The 20,907-nt window shown below is 37.7% G+C and overlaps 1 protein-coding gene across 8 annotated transcripts in view; it reads right to left on the minus strand.

The window, feature by feature from the left end:
* OSBPL6 (oxysterol binding protein like 6) overlaps positions 1 to 20,907 on the minus strand; it is a 96,635-nt gene that overhangs the window by 36,224 nt on the left and 39,504 nt on the right. For 7 of the 8 annotated variants that reach the window (XM_058028467.1, XM_058028462.1, XM_058028468.1 and 4 more), the window contains exons 2-9: positions 19,792 to 20,029; positions 7,947 to 8,042; positions 4,947 to 5,069; positions 2,598 to 2,651; positions 1,757 to 1,870; positions 1,475 to 1,639; positions 826 to 958; positions 283 to 386 (exon numbers count right to left, since the gene is read on the minus strand). In XM_058028467.1, coding sequence (XP_057884450.1) covers positions 283 to 386; positions 826 to 958; positions 1,475 to 1,639; positions 1,757 to 1,870; positions 2,598 to 2,651; positions 4,947 to 5,069; positions 7,947 to 8,042; positions 19,792 to 19,893 — 891 coding nt within the window. In that variant the 5' untranslated portion in view covers positions 19,894 to 20,029. Of the gene's footprint in view, positions 1 to 282; positions 387 to 825; positions 959 to 1,474; positions 1,640 to 1,756; positions 1,871 to 2,597; positions 2,652 to 4,946; positions 5,070 to 7,946; positions 8,043 to 19,791; positions 20,030 to 20,520; positions 20,541 to 20,907 lie in introns of those variants that run through there. The other variant, XM_058028464.1, reaches the window with a different exon arrangement.

Raw genomic sequence — 20,907 nt, forward strand, 5'->3', positions numbered from 1 at the left:
ATGTGTTCTATTGCAACAGTCCTCAGTTTTGTTTTGCAAATTACTTAATCATTTGATTTGTCCTATTTAACTCAAATACTGAATACATCTTAATTACTTGTTTACACATGAAACAGAAACAGTATTACACAAGATCAAAACAGACATATAAGATAAGCATTTCATCCAAGATTCACTATTACTTCAGAAAAATATTCTGAGTTAACAGACAATACCCCTATCTTTCCCTTAACAGAAAGAACAAATACTTCAGTGTAATGATTTATGTTCAATCATATTTACCTGCATGTCTGTGAAATTTGGTGCTGACTGAGTCCTCTGTAATATTTCTAAATTTTGGAGAAGTTTACTGAGTTCCACAAGGTTAGACTGACAATGAGCAAGATCTAAGAGATATAAAGTAAAAATACATTAGGTGCTTCAATTCAGATTTTATTGCCTTGGTATCCATTGTTTGCACTTAATTACATTATAAAAGTTAAGTGTCCAAACCCCTAGTAGTAAGGTATCCAAGCAAAAGTTTTATTTTGTTGGACACTTGTTATTTTTACAGGAGTCAGCAACAACTCTGGACCTCAAGAAGTGATCACATCTGAACAACGACATCCACCAAAATAGCACAGATTATTAGAATAAATTTAAAAGCAACATCCCAAAACATATAGACAGCAAAGTTCTCACCATGAGGTAAAAGTTTCCAGTTACCTGAAGAGCTACTACATGTTCATATAAAGATGTTACTTAACCATTTTACTTACAGGACTCTTTCTTATATCAACCAGAGGTTTTGCTGAAAGAACAAGGCATGAAAAGATAAAGTCTAACCTTCTGCACATCTGTCCATCTCTTCAGAGTCCTGCAACCAGGCTGCTACTTTACTCTGACCAGTAGTGCAGGTGACAGGAAGGCTGTTACTGCAAGGTATAGGAGGCTGCCAGGGGAAGTTGTTTTGTTGCACCTAAAGCATAATAAATGCTTACATTTACTTTGGCTGTGTGGCTTTGTCAGTGTAAGGGCTATATTACTTCAGAATAGAAACCAAATTATGCATTGCATTTTCAGTGAAATCTGTAGTTTGTCTCCATAGCTCCCAAAGACACAGATTTTTCAGAATAGCATCTTGGAGAATCAAACTAGGAACCTCACAAGTGGACTGTGCCAGGTACAGTTAGGAATGCTGTCGTTTAAGAGGGAGAACATAATCAGCAGAGAGACAGATTTATACCTGATGTCAAAGGCTAGTGCAAATTGTATGGGTGGTGAATATTTTGAAAGATCTCTTCAGCAGCCCATTCTAATGAAGTAAGGCTAAACTAGAGAGTATTTCAGCTGATTTCAGCTGCACAGCCTCACAGCTTTTCTCTCGCCATAGGCCCCCACAGTGGAAGCTCCTGTCCTTTTGGCATTAGAAGAAAAGCCCACTGAAACTGCCCATGAGCAAGCCAGGAGTTTTCAACCAAAGAACACTGCACACCTTTCCATCTGACACATTGGCAGCTGGTGAGGACTCTGTAGTAGATGCTGAGGGGAATATGTGGAAGCTGGCATCCCTGGGAGACCTCACAATCTCGTTCTGACGGTACAGCCGGTGGTGCCGCAACTTTGAAACCCATGCATCAAACGAATCCTGTGATTTCACCTGGAGAAAAATTTACCATCAGGAAAGCATCCAAGATACTCCTTTTCTGCACAATCTTTTACAATTTTATTTGTTTCTACTGAGGATGAAAAAACAGAATGTAGTTTTACTTTTTACCTTTAGGTGATAGATATGTTCTTCTGTGTCAAGATCTATCCTACGAGCCTTTTTTTTTATAGACATGACTGATAAACCGACATCAATGCTCCCATGGACCTTTCCTTTCTGTATCTAAAATAAAAACATCAGGGCAAAAATTTAAAAGTATCATGCACTTTTTCTATATATTTAACAGCAAACTATCTAGTACTGAAATGGTTTCCCATTTTACAATATTTTAGCATAAAGCCATATTAAAAAATAAAGCTGAACTCAGGCTAATCATTTAACTACTTATTATATTTATAGTCAGAGAAAAGTACCTCACAAGAAATGCTGGTACAAAGCCAACTCCAAAGTTTGGGTGTGTTAAGTTGTTCACACCAGTGCACAGGCACAGGTAAGTGAGGAGCAGAGAAAATCCGACAGTACTTGTCACCCTATTGTTATGACTTGGTAGTTGTTGGCATCAAATATAAATAATTGGTATTAATTCTTTAACCTATCCTATCTATCCATGTCTCAGAATAATCAGCTCTGGCTGACATAAAAATTAGAAAAGAAAAATATATGGTCAGGTTAATCTCTCAAGTAGCTTTATTCAAGAAACTACCTTTATTAATTTTACTTGTATTTCCACAGAAGTAAAAAAGGTAGAATTCTTGGAAGAGATTACCAAAATGCTTTATCTTTAAATCCATCAACAACATTATTTATCTTTAAATACGTTATTTATCTTACATCATTTATCTTTAAATCCATCAACAACTTTCATGTGTGTACTTTCATAAATATACCTAGAGTCAGTATGAGCAGGCAGAACTTCATTAGAAGTTTTAAAGTCTTCAGCTCTACTTACATCAATTGGTGACTTTGAATATTTCAGCATTCCATTATCCAGGACAAAAAACCTCTGAAATTATAAGAAAAAAATCCAACAACATTCTTTCTTAATGAGCAGATGCAATTTAAACTGTGTACAACAATTCACCTGGAGAAGGATTACCCTGTAACAATTAAGGAACTGTATTTATCCTCTCCTTCCAACCCCAATTTGGTTGGAATAACTTAACTTAGTATTAAACTTAACTCAGTATTAAATAACTTTCTTGTTTGTTTTTTGACAACAATTATCTTTTAAACAAAAAAAAGAACCTAGATTCTTATTATGTTCTAGGCTTATCTTAACAAACTTTGACAATGAAGGTGGGTTTTTTTTTTCAGTTCTCCAGGCAATGTAATAAACTTTCTAAGAGACTGTGGGACAAGAGACATGTATCTGTTTCTTTATTTTGTTCCTGTTTTTCTTCCCACAAAAGCTGGTCACATTTCAAATTAGCAACCTATCTTCCCTATCCAGAAATGGAGAAGTTTGTCGTAGTGCAAGATCTAAATCTCAAAAGTAAGCCCATATGAGAGACCCTGGTCTCATGCAAAACTTTGTGCCTTCTGGCAGACCTGTACTCAGTGAAGTACAGATGAGATTGTAACCCAAGGTGCTGAAGACACCTTGTCTAGTGTTAATCCAGGTATGAGTGCCAGAACAAATATTGCAGCATTCCCTGCATCATCCCCAGGTGATGGGAGGGCAGATGTCTCAGGTGTTGGTGATACAGGCTGAGCCACTGCACCTTCACTGACATGGGTACCAGGACTGGCCTAACCTGATGATGCTTGTTCTACTGCTGCACCATTATTGCTCTGAGCAGAATCCCCTATTCAAGCTGTATTTCTCCCTCAATTACAGCTGCCCTGGCTTGTCTGTACCAGATCACTCCAGATGCTTTGCAGTCAAGTTAATGCAGACTTTGGCACACAGCATAAAGCCTAGGAGAAAACTGGACTTGAAATGACACTTGCTAACTCGTGTTCATCACCACTAACTTTAAAAACATGTAAAGTAATAGTAAATAACTCATATTTTTAGAGTGTAACCTAAAGCATTAATCTCTGTTGAAATCCCAGAACACAGCAAAATACTCAGCTTGATTCTCAAAGCTGTCATGACATGGGAAGGAAGACCAATGGTTTCCTCAGGTAAACCTGCTAATTTAACACTACAAGCAGGGTCAGTAGCTGGACAGCAGAAAATCTCCCTCAAAGATGGTTCTAGAAATTCTGTCAATCACACAACAGATGGTAGCAATATCCCACACAGGGCAGGAGACCAGTGCTTTTCCCTACCCCAGCTGAAACCAGCACATTTGGAGATATAACTTCTTGAATAAGATGTCAAAACAACAGGAACATTTTGGGGTTTTTTTCACAGGTATGGTCACTAACAACCTTCCCAAGAATATGATATTCATGTCATACTGCTCTGTCTCTCTAAGCTGCATACACAAAAGAAAATTACTTTTCATCATAATTTCATTCCAACGCACACTGCACTTCAGAGGATGGTAAGTTCACCAAGCTGTGCACTTTATACCTGGTATGCCACCAAAGCACATTCAGGACTGTCACAATACGACATCAGTGTTCAAGAGATGTTGTATATGGCTTTGCTAGTAGAACACTAACACAGCACATGCTGCAATTATTGTCTCTGAAGTTCCTCACTGACTCTCAGCACAAAGTATTATTACGGAAACTCCAAGATACCCAGGCTGGCATTGCAAAAAAACCCAAACAACTTATTAACAAACCCAAAGTTTCAAAACATAAGTTCAGCATAGTTCCCAAGGTTAAATGTAAGGCAGAGTAGAGGAGGATGTTAAAATGTGAAGTTCTTAATCACATTAAAAATTATCTACACAGGTAACTGCTCTAAATTCATCTAGATCATCAGTAGTGATTGCCTTTACAGAACTGTGAAACTTGGACTTCTTTTGCTCTCCTAAAAATTAGTTCCTTGCCAAAACAGACATTTTGCCAAATAGTAATACATTATTATAATGTATTCTAAAAGTGTGGGAGCAGTAGTTTATTCCATAATTTCTTATATAACTCATAAACTGATTTTTGGGGGGTCAGATCAATTTTATTCACAAATTCCCTCTGGATTTTGAATACAACCTTAGGCAGCAGAGACTGTGATTTGAGAGTCATGAACTGTGTCTGCAAACTAATTCCATATAGAGGTGGAAGAAAAAGTCATACACCAAAATCATGGGTATTTATTTGATATCCTAATTTTGTCTAGACAAAAAAATCCCAGCTCATAAAATAAGGTAATAATGTTCTCACTGGTTTATGGGACATTTACCTTGTGCCAACCTTTTAATGGCCATTTTCTCTTCTTCAGCATGAAACCTTCATGTTTGTCTGGCTTCTGGACATTGGTCTGGCCTATTTTCAGACCCTCTATGATTTCCCAGCTGTCAGGTTCCTGATGAAGCAGCATGAAGACACATTGATTAATTTATTTTGCATGCACATGGCAAAAAATTGCACTTAGGAGTGACACAAATTCTTCAATGCAACACAAAGAGGAGGAGCCAGGCTTTTAAATCAACCTATTTAGGTACCAAACTACATGGTCACTATATTATGTCTAGCTGTATCACATTTAAAACTACTAAATACAAACCATTTTCAGATGTCTAACCCTTACCAGGTAAGATGCATAGTAGGAGTCCCCTTTGTGATATCTCTTAATTATAAATAAATTTAAATTTTCTGATCTTTAAAGTACAAGCTACATTGGTTCTGGATGCCCCAGTTTTTCCTCCAAATCAGAAAAACTTGCAGAAGATGTTGCTTTATTGTTGATTTTGACTGTAGCTAGTGATAATCTTCAAAGGCATTTTATGACAGAGCTTCACTTGCTAATTGAGCCTTCAGAAATCTGCAAAAAGATTTTTTTCCCTGCATTAATTTTCACTGCATTATGAGAAATTTATAGGAAAGCTAACTAATTTTCTCTCTAGAGAAAAACAGAGGAACAGTATCATCTGAGATACAATCAGTTGTATGCCTTTCATGGAGCCAATTAAAGCATATTTCTGGTACATACCACTTGTTTTGCATGGTGACTGGTGCAGCTCAAGCCAGATTTACAATGTAACACAGTGAACAGGTAAAGAACAATGTTTTTAAAGAGAAAACGTTGGAGTCATATTTTCTTTTAGAATGTATTTCTATCCTCTTGCTATTATTGTAATTAAAACAATTCTGCACCCGTTTAAAAATTTCTTACTGCCAGATTCCTCAGACTGTGGTTCACTAATTATACCTTACAAAGCTGTAAACTTGCATTTTCTCAGTTGATCTGTCATAACTCCTAGCAATGTTATGAAAAGTTAACAAGACAGGAAGGAGGTCATATAGCATCAAACATTTAAAGGGAAAAAAAACTGTCTCCACATTTCCAACAAAACCGCTCAGAGCCAAGTGCTGTCAGTTTTTCACAACACCTCCAAATAAATTACACAGCCCTGATAACATCAACATTGCTGTAACGAAAATATAGTTGCAAAAGTAACAGCAAATTTCAAAACTATAATTTTGAATAAAGTCTTGGTATTTTGAGAAGGGTGAAAAGCTCTATCCCAAATAATAAACACTGCCGTAAATTTTAATAGAAACCTTCATTCAGCTTAGTTTCCCCTGAATAACCATGAACTAATTATCTCAATGTCTGTAAATCCCCTACTCAAAATGAAGCTTTGTTTTACTTCCCCATGTTTTGCTTCAATGTTTTATTTCCATTCTCTAGAGGAAGCACATATGTATTACTTTTTCCCTACATGGAAGTACTTGGCACTTGAGGGGAACAAATTAAACTTCAAGTTATACACCAGCAGAGAGTCTCTGCATCTCTGCCAACTGATTCTTCACCATATTGATTTCTCCTTTAGATGATCAGCTGCAGGCATAAGTCTTTTATCTACTAGATAACATCAGTATTGATTAAATCTCAACTAGAAATCACACAATCTCATACAGCTATTCATTTAAACAAAAGACCAGATACAGAGGGATAAAATGAGTAATTTTTCACTGCAGTGATGATAATTGTCTCCTGCTGCATCAGTGCTAAAAGCTGTTCTTAAAACCCTCCTAACAATCCTACCTGTGCCTCATCCCACAGTTTTGGTCTGTTAAGATATGCCCAATACAAAGGCCATTATGAAGGAGAGACAAAAATGGGAAAAAAAAGAAAGTGATACACTTGAAGAGTCCTCATCCAAGGCCAGTTCTCAAGCACAGCAGCAGTATTTTAGGTCTTCAGTGATTCCATAGCTATTCCATGAGAAACAGCCCTGTGCAAAGCACCACAACTGGGAGAACACAATCACAGCTTTCAGTGCCTGCCTCTGCACATGCCCCTTGTTTGGGGATTAAAGGAGCCATCACCAACTGCTTTCTCAAGTTTTGGCTGCAAAATATTTATTTTTCAAATAAAAATGAATAAAACTATTTCATTTTCCCTGGATAAACAGAATACTTCCTTTTGAAATTGTTTTACCAGGTCTGTTTCAAAACTTACGGATACTTAGTTTCAGATTTTTATTTTCCACCAAATATTCCAACACAGCACTCTCACCTTTTTCAGAAACAATCTTACTTTTGCAGCTGAAGTATCTTAAAATGAAGCTTTCTTTACGTGGAATTAGACTTGTTTGGAATCATTTATTCCAAAACTGAGCAATTTACCCAGAAAGAAGCTGGCTTCAAAACAACACATACAAGGCTTCACTTTTTACGAGGGCGATGTCACCCCTGCAGTTGCATCCTTTACTCTGCCTCAGGAAAGAAAATCTCAGCAAGAGCTTTTAGATTTCGAACTACACACAAGGGATGTTATTAGGACATATTTTTAAACTAATATTTATTGGCAGCATTTTTAGATTTGGATATTATTTGCTCTACCATAGTAAGAGGATATTGAACTGGAAAATTTCTCAAAGTCATGCAATCATATCATATCCTGACTTGAAGGGGTCCCACAAGGATCACCAAGGTCCCTTCTAGCCCCATTTTCTGAGAAAGTAGAATTTGTCCCTGGGGCCATCCACGTGAAAAAAAACAACCAGAAAAACAAAGCAATCCTTAATTTTGTTAATATAACATCTACTCTAGATTACTGGCTCTTCTTACACCTCAGTTATAGAACAATAAGCTCCAGGGCAGACTCCCAGTATACTCAAATGGTAGTGGCATACAAAACGCTGGACACAAAACACCTGAAGTGTTAGTCAAACTACTTTGTAACTCTAGAGGGAAACTCACTGCCCAGACTCCATCCCAGGCTTTTGCTTACCTTGGATAGAGAGAGATGATCGCTTTCAAGGAACTGCTTGCTTAAAGAAGGGTCTGTGCTTCCTGAAGAAGCCTTTCGCTCCAAAATATGAACACTCTAAAAAAATAATTAAAGACAAAATCATGGCTCAAAACATACAAAACAACCACCTATCCATGGTTTACATGCACAAATGGCCTGCCTGCAGAGGCAATATACTTCTCTTTCTTTATTACTGGATTTTTAATTAATTACTCTGTTTAACCTAGAAATGATGGTGAACTAAAAATAGCCAGGAAAGATGAGTAATGCAGTTCTTACCTCTACAGAGATTCAAAGTGCTCCTAACAAGGCCTCTCATGTTTTCTGTTAATATACAAGACACTGAGTGCACATACACTGCAGTCAGCACTGCCCTACATTCACTTCACATAAGATATTACTGCCTCTAAAATATTCATTATCACACCTCAGCATTTTGTTATTGGCTTCTCAGCTGAGAAAAAGTAACACACTACACAAATGCTTTTGAATAGATTACAGGTATTAACAAGATCAGTTACCGTGTCTCAGCTGATGGCCTTGATGCTGAGCATTCATGGAACACTGGGATCTTAAACCACTGCAGCTGCTTTTACATATCACAGTCCTATAAAATTTTATATCTTCAAAGCATTGTAATAAAAATGAAATACACAATGTCACAACTAGTCCTGAAAAGATTGCTATTCTTAAAACACATCTAAACGTGTCTTTCCATTTTCCAGAAAATGGAAGCATGTCTTTCCATTTTCCAAAAACCCCTGCTTTCTAAAAGAAAAAGCATTTGTGGTACAAGAGAAAATTACCACAATCCACAGGCACGGATCAGCATTTCATTCTCTGGTGAAATTTTGCTACATCTCATCTTACTATTTGGTAAGAATTCTACCACAACATGTCATTAGTATCTCTTTGGCATAAAATAAAACTACTTCATTTCCAGGACCAACAGCACAATGACAAACTTGCAATTACCCTCTGAGAAGCATATGTTTTTCTCAGCTAAAAATGCCAATTAAGTTTTGTTCACAATTAAGCTTCTTTACATTGACTGCAGAGGAGATTACCCAGGTACCAGCAGCAGCAGCAGCAGAAACAATCAGGAAATATAAAGGTACATGCAAATGGCAGTGTAAATATTATTGTTTACATAAATTATTAAGTACAGAAAGGACCATAACCAAACAAAATTAAACACAGCTATTCATTTAAATGCATAGATATAACAGAGAACAAATCTTGCTGCAGAGCAACACACAGACCTTCATTGTTCTCTTTCAAGTTGCAACTGTGAATGAGAATATTAAACATGGGGAGTGTCTCTGTTTTCAGTGGAGATTGATAAGCATCCCTACCACCATGCAACAATAATCAGCATTTATTTTCAGTTACTTTTTTAAATTAAATTTTACAGTGAAGAATGTGGAAAAGCAGCAGTATTACGTTACTCTAGGGCCAACCAGCAAAAAGCTTTGTCATTTATGTTTTAAATACTTCTGCTTTATCAAAAGAAGTTTAACCTACTTATTAAGTCCAGTGTATTTTACTAATCAGATGACAAAAAAATGTGTATATGTGTAGCACAAGTGTCTGTGTTACATATCAAATAATTTAATAAACTAATTTGAGCTGAAAACCACAAAGTTCCTAATGATAAACTTTCTCACCAAATAAAGGAAACGCTACTTTTGTACACAGTATGACATTTTAACAATATACAGAAGAACCTAAATCTGCTCCTCCAAAGAAGATTAAAATGTCTCTTGATTAGCATAATCAAGATGATTCCCAGCATTCTTGCCAGCTTTGTCTGGCAGGCAGGAATCCATCCATCCTGAGATGGAGCAATGCCCAACACAGATGTTCTGAAGGTCTCATGTTCTCTCAGCTGGTGCAGTTTGTTGTTACATAACTGCAATTTCATTTTGTACAATATTTAGAGAGGAGTAGCCCAACAGCCCTTAGCTTGCCAGACTTCCAGTGACATTTTAAATTACATAATTTTAAGTCAGGAAGGTTTTGTGCCTTTTTTTTTTTTTTAATTAGCCTTCAGTCATTACAGTTCCACTTCAGTTGAGAAAAACATTATTAGCCAGCAGCACTTTAATGAATGCTGACTTATTCAATTATTTGTTTGAAGATTAGAAAATTAACACCTTTTAAGTAAAATTGCCTTTTTTGCATTCCTTTCTTTCAGGAGTGTTGGCTTGTTGTCTATAGATGTTTGCTTTTCAATTCTCTTTACTCATGACCACAATAACACTGATACAAGATTACTTCTTTAGATTTGTGACAAGTCTGTAGCACAATACTAAGAGACCAGACTTGGTGCAAAATATTTTCCATTAACACATTTATTTTTCTGCAAAATTACTGCTAGAAATCACACAATTGCTTCACATTTTGAAAAGCAGCTAATTTTACAGTGCAAGAGTTTAGTTACTTAGAATCAAGTAAATAAAAATTATTTAAATCTTGACATTATTGTCAAGGGGTTTTTTGCATTTTAACATGAAAAACAGAGTTGGGAAAGAAGCAGTAAAAAAAAAGCTAATAAGAAGGAATAAAGAGGCATGTCAACACTGTTTCTGGGGTTTATTTATAATCAAACCAAAAAATGAATAATAATCCATTAAACTAGGCACATCAATCAACATGATACTCTTATTCCTCTCCTAAAAATACAGACAGGCAAAATCAACGTCGGCATTGCTGCATTCCAGATTCCCCTCATATTTCAGGATCACCACACTATAGCTGGTTTCTCTTGGAGGAAAACACCAGCACCAGCATATTCTGTGTGCTCTTGAATACCAATTCAACATAATTACAAGTTTAACTCCAATTACTATGTAATTACATTGCAACATCTTCATCCTAACTACCATCCTTCATCTTTATGATTATCCACACATACATTACATAGGTGGCACACATTTGCTTCAAAATACCCCTAGCAAGCCAACATATGGGGAACACAAATGCTTGTTCCACCCTGCATTTTTTTGTCCTCTTTCCCCAAGTGAGGAGGAAAGAAATTGATGGAAAAAATAAAATAGCACTATGATGTTGAACCATATTCCCATCTTCTCTGGAAGACAAGAACGGAAAACATATTTTACAATATCCTTCCATGTATATTGCCAACTTCTTTTCTCACTTTGGACTTTAATGACTCATACAGCTCATTATCCTGGTTTTGGCTGGGACAGAGCTCGTTTTCTTCCAAGTAGCTGGTATAGTGCTGCGTTTTGGATTCAGTAAGAGAACAACGTTGAAGGCACAGTGATGTTTTGGCTGCTGCTGAGCAGCTCTTACCCTAAATCAAGGACTTCCCAGTGTCCCACACTCTGCCAGTGAGGAGGTGCAGGAGGAGCTGGCAGGGGCATGGCCAGGACAGGTTTTCCCGTTTCTTTCCTCTGCTTCTCCTCCCCATTCCACCAGCAGGGTTGGTCTCCATCAGCCCAGAGGGTGAAGACCCTAATTTACTTTACTGAATCTGACTTCCCATTAAAACAAAATATATTCAACTATTTTCACAGGAAAGGTAAGGAAAGAAAATCAATTTTGAGTAAACGGAGACAGAAAATCCAGTGAATGACAAGTCCAACACTCATGCCTCTCCCTTCTGCTTCAGTCTTATTTACTTAATGGAATTAATTATATTTAATGCAAAGATGTCTCTATAATTTGTAATTTATTAATTTCCAAGAAAAATACAAACTGGTCAGGATTTCATCACTTACACTGGACACAGACTCTCTGTGCACAACATGTGGTTAACAGTTAATTCATGAAAAAGATCTGATGGATCATTTTGCTTGCTCACAGCATTCTAGCAGTCTCCAACACCCATAACTGTGGGGCCTATACATACACTGTCCTACAACAGCGATTCAAAATAGAGCTTTTCTGTCTGGGATTTTTGTCTTGATTTTTTCAATTCAAAGTACTAACTAGTGCATCTGTTATTATTTGCCAGTCACTGGAATTCTTTTTGCAACCTAACAAAACTGCACTCTTACTTGAATTCCATTTAGTACAAAGTACAATGTTAACCAATGTTTCTCTCACTTAAAACCACACCATTTTCTGGTTATCTGAAACACAGCACAAGTAGTAAGGCAGACAGATTTGACTGCATACATGCCAATTTTAACTACCTTCTAAACAAGCTGTGATACATGCCAAGTTAATCTGCAATATTACTTGCAAAGGGAATAACCTTGAAACTTGCTTTTCTCTTAGGATGCTTCTTAGCCAGCTCTGGCTTCCCTCCTGCTAATGTTGGAAGAAAGACAGATTCTTCAATATAATGGTGAGAGAAGAGTGAGTGCAAAGCAAAACAACCATATCTCATCGATGTATATCTCCTTTCTATCTTCTAGCACAGTTTTTTAATTCTTGTAAAGCAGTCATGGTCCTATTCTTATCCTCAGTCTCTTCTATTGGCATTTTTCCATAGCTGTTTTCAGCAATCTCAGCATCAACTAACTGACAAAGGAGTTTAGCAATACTTTGTGAAAAGCACACACAGTTAGCACATTTTTTCTTGTTGTAAGACATGTTCATCTTGAACAGAAATGTACTTAAGAGCAACATTTTCTATTTGTAACATTTTTACTGAAAGATAAGTCTATATAAGATGCAGTTCTGTAGCATATGAGTAATATCCAGGTATGTATGTCTACTTCTTTCCTGGGATATGCAAAGTAAACCCCTCTTGTGTAACAGAAATGTCAAGGATTTGTTAGCTCAGGAGCTCTCTGTCAGCGCTTTCCAGCTTTGGATTGTACTTCATGTCAGTGCTTTCAGGCTCTAGCAGCAAGGAAGGCTTTGCTTTTCAAGGTACTTTTTGACAAATTCTGAAGACAAATAAGCTCTTGCTCTCATGAAGAGCTTCTTGGAGGGAATCATTAGCACAACTGGATAAAGCAGAAAAGAGCTATCTATCATTGTACCAGCAACCTTTCTTTGGCTAGAACAATGGTTTGGAACAGCTGCCAAGTCACAGCCTGAGTGTTAATGACAATCTTCTCCCTTTGCACCTATCTTAAGATAGCACAAACAGATAAATTTACAGTGTCTGACAGAATTCAAATTTCAGCCAAAGATACAAAACCTTTATTATGATTATTGAATGATCACAATTAAAAGGCTTGATATTTTGTTAAATAGCCTTAGGCTACCACTTAATTTTAATGATGCTGATAGTTTAAAAGTAAAAAGGGAGGAAAATAAAATTATGTACACAAAAGAAAATAATTCCTTGATATGTTAGGTTTTTTTATGAATGAAAACATTATAGACATGAAATTGAGTCAATGTTAACACAAATGATAAATGAAGAAGCTGGACCTCACTTTAAAAAGTGCATAGGTTCAGAAGATGAAACACCTTTCTTCCTGTGACTCTCTTCTTTCTGCAAGTTACCTACTTATCCTTTCTCAATAGCCTTTAAACTTCAACTTACACAGTATAAATATAGAGGAGATAGGAAAAAGAGAGGCTGAAAAACTTTTAATCTTATTTTTTTTTTAATGAAATATTATTCTACTAGGGGAAAAAGGTTTTTATGTAATCACTTCATTTTCAATTTCAGGGTAAAGTATTTAATAAAAACAGGAACAGAGAATGTCAAAACAGCAAACAGCATAACTAAGGCACATAGTTATCTGTCTAATAGATTTGTGTATTTTGCATGTGGATAATCCCAATCACAAACAACTGCCTGGAAAACAGAAGCCTCCATATCATCCCTGCCATCACCCTCCCTCTTCACCCTTGTGCTTCTCCTCTCCACTGAAGAAATGAAAATACAATCATGCTTCTCTTTCTTCTCCCCCATTTGTTTCCCAGAAATCCCAAATGATACTTCAGAAAAGTTGCACTTTTTCCTTCCAGATTTGTGTGCGTGTGTTGCACTTTGAGTTTTTGTATTCTGAAGGAAAGTGAGACATGCTTATGTAGGACATGTATGCATGAGGGAAAAAAATGAGACGAGGAATGCAAAAGTGACCATGTTCTGGAAACAACACCTTAAATTATCTGTCATCATTTGCATGGGTAATTAAGCTTTTATGAGAGCAATTTCCCTGGTTTTGCAACAGAAGATAGCTACAGGCACCATTTCTAATCAAACTGACATATTTTTTAAAAATAAATCTATCTTCATAGCCCACATCTGAACTTCAGCATACTCCATGCAACCTGTAAAGCACTCCTAGAGGTAGGATAACTGAGGTAGCAGTATTTATGAAGCTCAGAGAATGTGTACACTGAGCCCCCTGGGACAGCGTGGTATGACTGCTATCACTGCCTCTCCTTGACTGCTCCAGATCATTTTATTTCTTCAAAGCTTTAAGGCCAAGTCTTTCTTGTGAAGAGGCAGCATCTCCATCTATTAATCTCCAGGTCTGTGCTCCGGTTCTTGTCTCTACACCACTACAGTACCACCAAAGGCAGGAGCACATGGACAGATGTACTACTTCTGTTTGCTGTCTAGCTCTCAGGTAAATTCCAGGCAGAAAGACAGGCACAACATGGACATCTGCTGTGTGCCTGCAGGCTACCTTCACACACACACAGCCAGCCTGATGCACCCAGGGCTACTGGGATCCCGGGCACGTGCTCTGCCACTGCATGCCAGCAGCCTTCCCACAAGGATTCCCAGCTCTGCACAATGTCTCATCCTTCCAATGCACCTTCCCACAAGGATTCCCAGCTCTGCACAATGTCTCATCCTTCCAATGCACCTTCCCACAAGGATGCCCAGCTCTGCACAATGTCTCATCCTTCCAATGCACCTTCCCACAAGGATTCCCAGCACTGCACAATGTCTCATCCTTCCAATGCACCTTCCCACAAGGATTCCCAGCTCTGCACAATGTCTCATCCTTCCAATGCACCTTCCCACAAGGATTCCCAGCACTGCACAATGTCTCACCCATCAGCATCAGTACCTGGGGGTCTGCCTCACCCCTGTACCTATTCCCTCCCAGTCTCACTTGCAGGGGTTACTATCCCATCCCCAGATAAACGTGTAGTCCAGAGAGCTTCACTGTCTAAGTTCAGCCAGCTTCTGATTGTGTGTAGTCTAGTTCACTCATCAATCTTATCATTGAAATAATAAAAATCTTACTGGTCTGAAATTTATGATTTTGTTTTTAAAAGGTACTATGGCACTGAATGTAACATAACATTCACATGAATATTGTACAGCTTGAAAAGTTACACTGCTTTAGACATTTTGTCAGGCACTGAAGTAAGACCCACTACCTTCCAAACCTAAGGAAAATTTTCACACTCTACCGAGGGCACAAGAAAAAAAATGTTGTAGAGCAGCAGCAACTAATCAATTTAAAGAATAATTGCATGTTTTTGTTAACAATTTTGCCATTTCATTCTTTGGCTCCCTCAGAACATTTGCTTGCTCCAGTGAGTTGTTGCCTTTAAAGTACTCAACACTTCCTGCTGTAATCCTGCTTCAATAGTTTTATGCAAAGAGAGTTAATTAGGAAAGCGAGCAAAAGGGAATTAGATCACTGTAACAACAGCACTTGGCATTTAGTAGCCTCTTTAGTTTGAAACTCTCAGAAAGATGAATAATTATTATTAAAATAATCCTCACAAACTACTGCAAAATAAAAAGGCTTCTCAAAGCCTATGCTGTGCTACAGAGCAAAGCTGTTAGTATGGCTGCACATTCTCAGGTCTGTACTGTGTCTACCAGACTGTCCAGCCTTGCCTTTCTCTTTTTGAAGTCACAGAGAGACAGGAACAAGTGGAAATCACAGGTAACCAACAAGAATATTTTTCCCAGATGTCACATCAGGCTGACAGCCATGAGCAAGCATGTAGGCTGCTGCCCACTTTCAGAATAAAAGGTACATAAATGTGCTCAGACGTCTCTTCCACATGGAATACACTAGGTTATGTCACATTGCAATCCTGCATGAGCAGCACTGTCTAAGCATCTCCAAAATGCTGATACTCACCTTAGGAAATATCCCTTTCAGGAAACCACTTTGACAATTAAAATACAGTGGTTGCAAAAACCTAAGTAGGCATTTTCCAGTGTAGACCTTTAGGCAAGACCAGAGCCTTGGAATCACACTCTGCTTTTAAATTTCATGGCCAGGTAAACATTTTCAGCCCAAACTCAGTCCTTTGGGAATCCTTTGGGTACACTCCTTCTATTAGTCAATACTGCTTGTGCAGAAGGGAAAAAAAACAACTCAAAACAAACAACAAGCCATATTAAAACCTGAAAAGCATATCTCTGCTCTGGAAAATCTTTTTTCGTCTTCCTTCAAAGCTCCCACCTTTCACTCTTTACATATGGCTACAATACAACAGTTGTTTGAAATATGAAATCTCTCCAGGTGGAGAGGTGACAACACAAGGCTAAATGCAATAGGACTAAAAGCTTTCCTTCTTTCGAGATTGCTGTGTAGGAAAAGAACCAAGGATTTGTTGAAAAAGCAAACTGGTAAAGAAAAACACAAAAAGAGTGAGAGAATGGTGATCTCCCCCATAGAAGGCCAAAAGGAAAATTAAGACTTTAGAAGAGAACTCACACTCAAAAGAGAAAACATTGCTATATCCATTTTTACATTATGTATTAGCTAGCCTTTAGATGATGGTCAGAAAAGTCAGCTGTTCACAGTTTCAATATTATTGTTCTGTATCACTCCCTCAGTTTAGTAGCCTGAGGTCAGGCTCCAATTTGCCAAACGGCACATTATTAACCCTATGATGAATTTACTTCTTTCTTCTCAGCACAATATTACAACCCACACATTGCAGAGAATATATAATCCATTACAGTCTGCCTCATGAGCTGCATACTTAGTCAATAAGTAAAATACAGAATGTTCATAAAGAACTTACACCTATAAAACTGAATATACATCATATGATTTTATCATAGTCAGCTGTACTTCTAAGAGTTGTTAGCTTTCCTCCATGTTGCTGTGCAGCAATATATAGCCAGACTTTTCAGAGTTTCCTCAGGGATGAAACACAAGAATCTACCTTGCCAATATGGCCCACAAAAAGGCCATCAGAATTTAACTTTTTATGCTACCTTTTGTACAAAACTCTTATTCACAGTGGAAGTGACAGGTTTTATGCTCTGCAACAGTTCCACAGCAGGAAATCTGTTGCTTCTCCCTTCTGAAGTACTCCTTATCAAGGGTATCACAGCTGCCTTGCACCCTGTCCAACTCAGGGGTTAAACAAAACGGGTCCTTTCTGGGTCTTCTACCATCTAATCACCCAAATTAAACACACTATAATGAAAATTAATAAGAAAAATCTGAAATCAGTTTTTTTTTTTTAGCTATTGTTGGCTTAATTATTAGTCATTGAGCCTGCAAATTAGCAATGTCAAAGCTTTTGCTGACTGCTAATTCTCTTAGGTGATGTATATTGTACACATAAAACAGATACATTAAAATGCCAGCATTATATACAGCATGACACTTTCCACTCTCCCTAAAATGATTTATCATTGTCATGTTCATACTCATTCAGCCTCCTGTACCATAATTTATCGGGAAACTGTTCCTTAATTGCTGGTCTGACTTTGACAAGAGTTATATGATGAGAAGGTTTCAGTCATTAACCATCCAGAAATATCCAGTGTTATCCTCACATATGACAATAAAAGCTACATTGGCACTTCATCCAGTCACATCACTTTCCATATTCATTTTTATTACCCATTTAGGAAGGGTGCTTTTCCACTAGCTGCTCTGAAGAGTCCAAGGAAACAGCAAGACAGAGTTTTAAAGCCTTTTCAAAGTAAAATCCAACAGCCCCTGAACCAAAATCCCCTAACCCCTAGCCATCACTGCGTTTGGGCAAAAGGGCAATGAAAACCAATATACATAAAAACAATACTATAAGCAAGAAAAGAAATTTAAAATACAGTTGTTACAGTGGGTGGTGGGATGAAATGGATGTTTTACTGTGTGTACATGCAGAGAGGAAGTGTGCATGCTCCTTGCCCTGGGTACAGCACCATTGCAGTCCATTTCTGCTGCAGCTCTGTTTCTTTCTGCAGAAGAAATTGCTCCCCCATTCATTCTCCTGCTTTAACACTGAGAGAACTGAGGCAAAAAACAAATGCCTCAGAGTAGCCCTTCTAGTCCACATTTACATGTCTAAGTACTCATTAAGCATCATCACACTTTATGGGATCCTCTGGATGCATCACACCATGAACCTTTGCAGCATTATTTTAAAATCACGCTTCACATTTCCGTGATCAAATATGGACTAAATTTAAGCATCCATTTCATTATGATGACAGGTATACCTTGCACTGTACTGTTGCTATGGTAACAGATGTGGTAGCCATCAGATTTATGGTAAAATGTATTCACAAGAGGTTTTTGGTTTGGCTTTTTTTTATTTTTTTATTCCTAATTGCATAGTTGTGTCAAACTAATTACAAAGAAAACTCAGGGAATATGCTCTTAGCGGAGAGCAGCAGCTCCTGCTAGTCTTGCATTTACCTTATTTGGGCTTAAATGTGGGAGATAAAATACACAGATGCTTTAAACAAATGATATCAAAATTCTTGCTCCAGACGGAACTAATGAAAAATTATAAGGTTATATCCTAACCAAGATTTAACTAACTGCAGCTATCCAAAGTTCTGTGCACTGCAAAAGGGAAAATATTTATCACCTGTGAGAAAATACTTTTTGGACCTTCTTAAGCAATGGAAATTATTAAAAAAATGCACATACATTTCCTGCCTGTTATTGAGCATACATCAGAATTCTTCTCCTGATTTAAAGTTTAAAAAGTACCCTGTGGTGAGACATTCAAACCTGTAAATTTTACAGTTTTCATTAAAAACTCTTGAGTTTCAAAATTTTTTTAAGAGGTAAGGGAAGAAACTTCCTCAGCAGCAGCTGAGAAAATAGTATCAGAGCTGCCATACAAGTAGCTGGGAAAATATTCCTAAGCCAATGATTTTTATTTGAATTTTTTAAAATTATTTGCCTCTTTCATGGATCACACTTTTAAAATATGTTTCTGTTCTAAACCACTTTTTCTGTATCAACCTTTGCATTTGTAAAATATATGTGTAAGAACTTATCTGAAATCTAATACACAGCTCTGATATTTGCTGAAGTGCTCCCACCAATCACGTGGCCACACTGTACAACCAGCCCTCAAAAAAACCCCACAGGAAAGCTCAAATTGCCATGAGGGGAATTAATACAGTCTTCATCTCAAAGAGATCCTGGAGAATTGTATCAACACAAACAGGAATCTCTTAAAAATGGAAGTTTATCATAACTGGATTAGTACTCTATGAAGTAGTACAATCAGTGTTAATTTGTAGTGAAACAAATAGGATTTAAAATGTTAGGTGCTTACAGAAAGGATTAACAATATGGTATTTAAACTGAATTACTACTTTCTAAAACAATAATGTATCTCTGTTGTTGGATTTACAAAAAGTGATATTCACAGATCACACAGGACGACTTTAAGCAACTGCAGGCTCATGCTGCCAAAGAAGCCACTTCCCAAAAGACTCCAGAGCATGTTTCCTACTTGTCCACGAGATTATATACTTCCTGCTCTAATGCTGTACACTAGTGCCCATGCTGCTTCTCAATCTTTTTCAAGCCACTTTAGGAAATGGAAAAATTAAATTTAAAAAATCAACAATTTTTGGCTGTAGCGCTATCATCCAATGCTATAAGCAAGCAAATCTAGAGCTAACAAGAACAGCCACATTACAGGAATAAATCTATCATCCCACCAGATGGTACCAACAACTGGAGTATTTCCTTACCTGCCTCCTGTCTCTCTGAGACGATGATGAGGAGGAGGCACTTCTATGTGATGGAGTGGATGTTTTGTGAGCTGGGGATATACTCTTCTCCTCTGAACTCATCTTTGCAGCAGACTTGTATTGATGATCTTGGGCTCTTATCGCTCATGGGCAAAAATGCAGGGGATAGTCTTCTGCATCCTTCTGTTTCACAGTTTATGGACAGCCAAAAAGGAAGTCAGTCTCAGCTGAACTTCACCTTAATAAAGAAAAATGGGAGAGAAAGAGTGGATGAACATCCCCTCACTCCAAAGTAGCTCTGCAGCAAAGAAATCTGTTAACTATTTAACACAACACATCTCTCGGTCATTTACGCCCTTCCCAACAACTATCCAGCACAAATACAAATGCCATTGTTCTGCATTCTCACAGAAGAGAATGCAGAAGTGGTATTATTTAAAAATAACAACCAGAAGTGGTTGAAGTGGTATTACTTTAAAAAACCCAAAGGAAAGGCTTAAGTAATTTACAGCAATTCTCAGGCCAAGTTTACAAACCCTTGATAAGGAGGTATTATCCTGCCTAATATCATGACATTATCGAGTAACTCCTCAACACTTCCCTTCCCTATAGCACAGATACCACTGAACACCCCATTATTATCAGTCCCTTGTAAAAATCCTGCAGTTAGATCAAGAACTCTGCATGTATTTTAAAAAGCAGGTGCCTCTGTCAAAGGTGTGCCCTCACCTGCAGGATCCAAGGCTTCACCGAGGCACGGGGAGTGTGTGGCTGGGGTCCTTGGGCTGTGGCCAGGGCTCACCCACACCAGTGCAGGGGGTGTTCCCTTTCCTGTTTACTCAGCCACTGCTGGTACACCACGGCTTTACAAACAGCAGGAAATTTCTCTCACTTCTCTCCACCCAAACCTTTTATTTCCACCCACAAACAGAAAAACAGACACTTAGAGCAGCGCAGAGGATATTTGTGTCAATAAATTGTCAAACACTACCTGTCAAACCCTATCCAAATGCTGCAGGTACACCATGACAGTTCAGGAATGGAGCTACCCTTCTCCACGTTTAACAGATCACCGTGATTTTGCTTCAGCTGCCTGATACAGAGTCTGATCTTCCA

This window comes from Melospiza georgiana, chromosome 7 (genome assembly GCF_028018845.1).
Source record: "Melospiza georgiana isolate bMelGeo1 chromosome 7, bMelGeo1.pri, whole genome shotgun sequence".
Taxonomy (NCBI): domain Eukaryota; kingdom Metazoa; phylum Chordata; class Aves; order Passeriformes; family Passerellidae; genus Melospiza; species Melospiza georgiana.